The sequence below is a fragment of the Phalaenopsis equestris genome, unplaced genomic scaffold (genome assembly GCF_001263595.1).
Source record: "Phalaenopsis equestris unplaced genomic scaffold, ASM126359v1 Scaffold234373, whole genome shotgun sequence".
In the NCBI taxonomy this organism is placed as follows: Eukaryota; Viridiplantae; Streptophyta; class Magnoliopsida; order Asparagales; family Orchidaceae; genus Phalaenopsis; species Phalaenopsis equestris.
In genome coordinates this window covers 62,375-70,136 of record NW_018252291.1, presented here as the reverse complement: position 1 = coordinate 70,136, position 7,762 = coordinate 62,375, and the positions used below count along the sequence as shown (strand labels likewise).

Below are 7,762 nucleotides of genomic sequence, written 5' to 3'. Positions count from 1 at the left end.
TAAATGAATTTTTTTTTAAAAAAGAATAAAATTCAAATTTTAAGGTTTTTATGTGGATTAATAAAAATACAAAATGAATAAGTAATTATATGACTAATAATGAAGTTATTTTTTTTTCTATAGATTTTTAAGGTTTTGTGCATTAGGCTCACTCCCCTTACCTCCTTCATTGAAAAGGAGGGGTTTCCTCTTCTCTTCCTCTTTTCCTCTCTTTCCATGTTAGATTTAGGTTTTATGTTTTGAATATTCATTAGTTTAATTTCTTAATGAAAGATATTATTATTCATGAAATGGTCCCTTTAATTTTGGATATTAAAATACAAAATCGAAAAAGGTTGCAAGCTTTTTTTAGTTGAATAAGATTGCAAACTTTGGAGAAACACTTGTGAAAGAAAGATTTTCTTTATTTATAATTTGAGCAATCTTATTTATTATGATAATCTCATTGTTATGCAGTATATTGTTATGTTATATAGTAAATCTGTGTATCGATTAACAATTTTTTGAACCATGTGCTATGCCTCTAATTAGTTGGCTTTATAAATTGACCTAATCTTTTTCTATAATCTACCATTAGAACTCATTTGATTTGTTAGGTACTTTCTTTTTTAAAATTGATCATACTCTAAGACTCTAAATTTGTTATTTTTCATGAACTAATAATCATAACTTATCAATGTCAACAAATTTTAAGTAGCTCAGTTATTGAATGTTTCATTATCCATGTCATTTTGCATCATTTATAAATCTTACAAAAAATATACATAATTAAATAAATATTTTTAATTTGATTAATATCTTGCAAAACTGCATTATTTGTACACCTTGAATCTACTAGCATGATAAGTCGCCAAAATAAACTAATATTGGAGCAATTTAAGAGGTTGGTCAAAATGATTCAAGAAAGAATTATCATGTTAATACGATAATATATGTCCAAAATTTCTAATGATAAAATAATTACAAAATATAAATCCTACTTAAGATAATGATGTGCTAAATAAACTAAACATTAGGCTATAGGCATCACCTTTAACACCAACCCAAACTCTTCCACCCACGGAACCAAACTTTTAGGCACAACCAAGACAATAGAAACCACTTAAAAGGGATTTGATCAAAATATAAATTGTGAAGCCTTTACTAATCTAAATATAAAAAGACAATGTAGAAGCACCCACATTTAGTAGGGTCAAGGTTATCAAAAAATTTAATGGCTGGCATAGCCAAATGCATGATTTATTTGATTGTTATCAAATGAATGTCATTAAAGTGTGGCTTTTACCTAGATGAAGCTTGTGGGTGCTACAGAAATCTTTTAGAAAAAGTTTTACCGAAGAGAAAGATTAGAAAGTATTATTCTCACTTAGACAGAAATGAAGGAAATACTGAAGCCTAAAAATTATCTCAGAAATCATGATAAAATGCTTCATGGGAAGTTAATAACCATTATGTAACGGTAATATGAATATCACTAAATACATTAACATCTTTGAGGATTTTGACAAGATTTAATATAATGATAATGATTGGTAACTTATCAACAAATTTATTATAGGTTTAATATTGACAGTAAAATGAGATGGAGTTGTAAGACCCTGAAATCCTAGATGGCGCATTATACTATGCTCTCCTCATTAACTGTTAAGGATGTTCTCATTTATCTCTAGGATAATAGTGAAGTCACATGATTACTTTTTCATTATAATTTTTTAGTAGAGATGTTCATTTAATGTTTACTTTTAAAGGATATTATGAAAATCACTTAATATCAAACTTAAGTTATGATTAGCCTTTCATTTACAAATATATGTGCAAATAGAGATAAAATTAATAGAAATAAAAAATACATTAAGAATTAAGATCTTCAATTAACAAATTCTAAAGTTTCTTAGAATAATAAAGTTTTAAAAATTACATACAAATCAACATTTAAAATAATGTATAGTTATAACCCTTATTGATCTATTTATCATTAAATCATTTAAACACTTTCATTTTTTATTCTATGGAATTGCACATAACGTCTCAATTATTTCAATTTTTGTTGTTAATTATTTTCTTACTAATAAGAAATCGTACAAACTTGAGTCTTATGAACCAAATTTTTGTAGACGATGATGATTACTTATTATAGGTGCTAGCTTAGCCAATGTTTTTTTGGTTGAAGGTTTTATTACTGATGAAGTCATACTAAAGCAAAATGAATAAATATGTTACTAATTTTATGAAAGAATCAACCATTTTTTGGGAGCTACTTTGACAATGAGGGAAAAACTAGATGATTGCACCATATTTAGTGCATGGCTAAATTAATTTCAACTTATTAAAATTAGCTCTTCATAGTCTAATGGAGTTGTGATAGAAAATCAAGGGTTGCATAAATCCATAATAACCTTGAATGGGATTTGTGATTATGTTATTCATAAAATTCAAATACTTTTAAATTATAAAAGTGTTTGGATGATGTTGACCAATTGTCACTCTCTTCTTCAGATAAAATTAAAACTAAAATTAAAAGTTATTCCATAATATAATGCATATTTTCAAAAGTCAACCATGGTTATAACAAACTTTCATGGAGTCCATGTAAGGTGGTGTTAACCATCTCTCTCTCTCTTTGATTTCAAAAGCTTCCATGTAAGGTGGTGTTAACCATCTCTCTCTCTCTCTCTTTGATTTCAAAAGCTAGTAAGCTGTTTTTCTTGTTTTATTTTATTTTTATTAAATAAACCATTTGAGATATTATTTCAATTATCGCTGGTTTGAAAAAATTTTCAATTATTTCCTTCGTTCATGATATGGAGGCTTGGTATCTGTAATCTTAATTTTCTTATGCGAGTAATTTATTTACTTGCTATACTCTTTCAGACTCGAGTTCTACGTTTCATCTGAAACAAAAAAAATAATTGCTTCACTCAATCTAATCTCTCAACTTCACCATATTGTCCAAAACGTAAAGCAGAAGCAGTTAATTTTAACCTTAAACATTAATTTTATTCTAACTCCTGTAATTGTAGGTATCTACTTAAACATTAATTTTATTCTAACTCCTGTAATTGTCTTCTCTTTTCTCGAATACCATAAACCCTAATTTCTTGTTCTCAACCTAACACAAATTCACCCAAACTCGTGTTCTCTTTATTACTGTAACTATTAAAATAATTCATTCAAACCCTCTGTGTTAAAAAAAAATATAACATTAGAAACTACTTAGATCTTCCAAAAACTCTCTTAAATCCTTCCCAATCATCTCAAAAGTGAGACATCTAAATAATTTGAAGTACATCACTTCCCTATCAGTTTACTAATTTACACATTATCTTAAGACAGGTTACAATGAGTATAGTTAATAGGATAAATTGATCATCCAATGCATGTCATTATTATTAAGTAATTTGTGAAAGTTGATTAACTTATCCGTCCCTTTGGGATAAAAGAGAGAAAAATGATTGAGAATCTTGATGATTTTATTTATTTACACAAATCAACCCAAACCATATTTTTTGGATTTTAAATCTCACAATTTCGTAAATCCAGATTTCACTGTTTGATAATGTAAATTCCGAATTTATAAAATGCACAAATTTAGCAAAATTTAATTTGACTTGAAGAGGGCTTTCGATGGTGGAAACAGGATAATGAGGGAGCAGTATACAATATAATTGTGGGAGCGATCACATAATGGGAGTATGGCTTAAATAAAGCCACCCATATTCTTCACATAAAGGGAAAGTACCTACCATAATAAAATATAGTCGTTATCATGTCTGAGAATATGCGGATTATATATTAGAATTCATAATAAAAATGGTAAATATTTGATTAAAATTTAAATTATTTTAAGTTACTGTCATGCTAGAAGGAGATATAAACAAACGTTCACATGGTATAAATACACCATAGAGAATAAAATGCTTCATTTTAATTTTTAATGTCAGTTAAATTCTCACAGAAGATACCAATCAATTTAAGTTAATGTAATTAGATTTATTAAAACACAAGTCAAATAATTTTTCAGATTTATCATCCAAAACTTGCGAAATGAACGGATAAAATTTACACCGATATTGAGGTTATACCGAGAATACAAGGGGTTACATCCGCGGTATAACCCCTTATAACGTCCCTGTAACTTTCTGTAACATATTTGTATCCTAAAATAAGTTTCACGCTTCTGTTATCATTTATTAAGATGTTACATATAAATTATAGGAAGATTATAAGAAGATTACAAAGACATATCATTGAATATACCCCAACATTAGCAGAATTTTTCACCGACGAACACATGATTTACAGCATCCCTAGAGTGAAAAGCTCGTCTAAAGCATCCATTACCACAATACAACCCTGGAGAGCAATCAACGCTTCGACTTCCACCCTCGAAAAGCTTAAGATGGTGCGGGCTTACAAGCATGAACATGTCTACCGCCACCCCTGGGACCGCGTCACCACCGCTTCCTGGCGCAAGTTCACCGATCCCGATACCCCCGCCGTCCTCTCACACGTCCTCGACGTTCACACCCTCTCTCGCCGCCTCGACGCCACGTCCGGATGCCTCCACACCGTCCGATCCATCACCGTTCGATCTCCCTCCCTCCCCTTCTTTCTCCGCCGCATCATTGGCAGTGAGGCTGTCGTCTGCCACTGCATCGAAACATCCGTCGTTGACCCCCGTGTAAGATCCATGGAGATCGTCGCCGTTAATGCCAGCCTTCGAGGCCTTATCGAGGTCGAGGAGAGATCTTCCTATCGGCCTCATCCAGAAAATCCCGAGGGGTGGACGCTATTAAAGCAGGACACTAGCATTCGTTGCAAGCCTTTTAAGGCGCTGGCTGCCGTTGCTGAGAAGGTTGAGCAGCGCTGCGTTGAGCGGTTTCAGCAGAATAGCGTGAAGGGTCGGGAGTTCGTTGAGCGGATCTGTAAGTACCTGGAAGCGGAATCCTCGGCTTCCGCTGCAGTTTCCACAGCGTCATGATGAGAATTGTCTGACAGCTTGGTATAAGGTGATCTGACTCTCTGATTGGGGAATTTAATTTTGTAAACCGAGAACTTGGACATGTCCATCTTTTCATGAATTTTTATTAGTATTTGATCTCGTTTCTGAGCGAAGTTTTGGAGTATCCAGAGGTCTAGGCATCTCAATCTGAAATTTTATGTCACATATATGTTGCAAATTCTAGTTCAAGTAAATGATGAGATTATTTCTTTGGTTTGTCGAAGGTTAGTGATGTATGTTTATACCCTTCTGCTTTGTAATCTTTCCATCCTGAATGTGGAAATGATGAATTTGAACATATTAATGTTGTGTGTTGGAGAGGTTCTTGAACTTATATAGTTTGTTAACTTCTTAGCGTGATTCGAGCTTCTCAGAGCACTCACAGTAGAAGAAATGAGGATTTTTTACGTCTAAAATCTATAGGGTAAAAACCTTCTGGGCTAGTCTAGTCTAACAATTTTCATTATTTTTTGTAGAAAATCAATGCTATGATGGTTTTACTTTGAGCATTTAGAGGGACTTCAATTAAAGCATCTTTTGTGTTGTTAAAAATTTTACATTGTTGGTGCTCAGATAAGTCCTCATGTGTTTTTGTTGTGAATGTGATAGGAATGTGCAATGGTGGGGTTGACAACATCGTTATATAACAAAAATAACTACATATCCGTGTATCTGGGTACAATTTGTTGTGCCGTGCTTGTTTAGATCTTGAACATTGTTTGGTCTTCATATGACAAGGGGCAGTTTGGGAATGATGACTATTGATGGGAGCGCAACAAGTGCAATTTAATAGGAAATATTTAGAGCTCTTTCTATTGTAGAAAAAACTTGTCGAATGAGCTATAAAGGAACCTTTTTTAAGACGTGAGAAATATTTTAGTCTTTATCTATATATTCTTTATTAGCCAATGTTGCCCCTCGGTTGACTTGGGTTGATGAAGCATCCTGTGGCAACCATTTTTGATGATGTCTTGAATCAACAGTTTGAATATACTACATCATAAACAATGTACTCAATTGTGTATTTGATGTGTTGATCTGGGGGGAACAATTTCAAGAAAGTTGTCACTTGAAATTGATGATAATGTTGTAATATCCTTAATTCAAAAAAAAAAAAAAACCCCTTAGCATAGCTTAACCCAAATCAGGCTAGTTTGGCTCAAGCATAATGAGCATTCCTCTTCCCAATTGTTATGAGGCACACTTTAACACAAATTGATAAAAAATTTTGTAATATTCATCTTTTAGAAAAAAAAAAAAAAACGTATTTCAGTTTAACCCAAATCAAATCATATTGGATTGGTCTAACTTGAGTAAAGTGATGATTTATCTCCTTTTTTATTTGTAGGAGAGAGGCACACTTGAACCATTCCTTGCAAATGATTGGATACGTAAGGAGTGAAGGTCGTGTGATAGAATGAAAAGAGCTGATTGAGGAGGATGATTGTGGTCCATGATTAGATGCCTATCTCACTCTCATTTCCTATGTCTTTCCCCTCCTTGTATGCTTACTATATGTATTCCCTCTATTTGTTGTGGTTGGCTTGCTACGACTATGTGATTTCCAATGAAATAGTGAGGCGAGGATCTCCTTGTCGTAGAAATCACATATTTGCTTTTGGTTTGAGAAACTTATCCTTCTTGCTTTTATATTTTTGAAACAATTAAAACACGATAATTACATGTATATGTTAATGAAGCAAGTCATTAATTCATATCTTTGTTAATGTGCATTTTTTATGTGATTTTGGATCAATTTTTACAACTTTACGATGAATTGAGGTTTGCTTAATTCACACTCAAATTTGAGGTTTTAGTTAAATTAATCTAACTGATGGAATTTAACTACAAAATTGAGAAAGTAGAGATAAGTCTATGTATGTGTTGAATCCAGTAATGCCCGGGAAACACACTCAATAAATGAAATGTTTTATTAGGAAGTGGTTAAGAGAGAGAAAGAGAGAGCAGTAGTAGACAAACAAAAGGTATTAATTATTCATAATATGGACCCTTATTTATAGGTCTAGGTCCCAATATTATAAAAGTACATATTAGCCCCCTCATCATTATTAACTTTTTAAGGGAGATTTTTGGTAATCACAGAGTTATTTGCATATAATAAAATCGGGGTTCGATTCGATCGATGAGGGTTGTCGATCGTCTGGCAAGCTTTGGTTCGAACGATATATAGTTCGAAAGAGTACTCTCCGTCAATCGTCTTGAAGGCTGATTACCGCCCTACAAGATTTTCTCTTAGCTCTTCTGCTGATTGTTTGCATAAGGAGCTTTCTTCGCCAATACTCACCAGGAAACAATCATCGTTCGCGTATACACTCGATCTCCTGCATCTTTTGAGTCGCCCATCTGCTCATCGTTCGCGTATACACTCGATCTCCTGCATCTTCTTTTGAGTCCATCTGCTTTGAGATCCATGCTGACACATTTTTATGTATGCATATTTAGTTCTCCGATTCTTTTTCTCCTCAGAAGCTGTTCAGGGCACGAGAATAAGAATTTTTAAACACATAAAATAATTAAATGATATTATTGCACAAAAAGGGATTTTCCCGGATTTTCTTGCTAGAGCCATTATAAATAGGCTTTAGAGCAAGAGAGGTATGCACTGCCTTCGTTTCTTTTGATTTCTTTGTCTCGTGTCCTTATGTGTTTTTTGTGATATCTGCCAAAGCTCTATTTTTTGTTAAGAGTGTCCTTTTCGAGGCTATGAGCGAAATATGGGTGCAGATCCACGAGTCAGAC

The 7,762-nt window shown here is 32.7% G+C and overlaps 1 protein-coding gene across 1 annotated transcript; it reads left to right on the top strand.

Annotated features, from left to right (window-relative positions):
• The first annotated feature begins 4,307 nt into the window (after window positions 1-4,307).
• LOC110038933 (PRELI domain containing protein 3A) lies at window positions 4,308-5,321 on the top strand. Its single transcript, XM_020743859.1, has one exon. It carries the CDS (start codon window positions 4,400-4,402, stop codon window positions 4,979-4,981), a length of 582 nt encoding a protein of 193 aa, XP_020599518.1. The 5' UTR covers window positions 4,308-4,399; the 3' UTR covers window positions 4,982-5,321.
• The last annotated feature ends 2,441 nt before the right edge of the window (window positions 5,322-7,762 follow it).

What these genes read in the sequence shown, in the direction of transcription:
- LOC110038933 (XM_020743859.1), top strand. Translation starts at nt 4,400, where the DNA reads ATGGTGCGGGCTTACAAGCATGAACATGTCTACCGCCACCCCTGGGAC.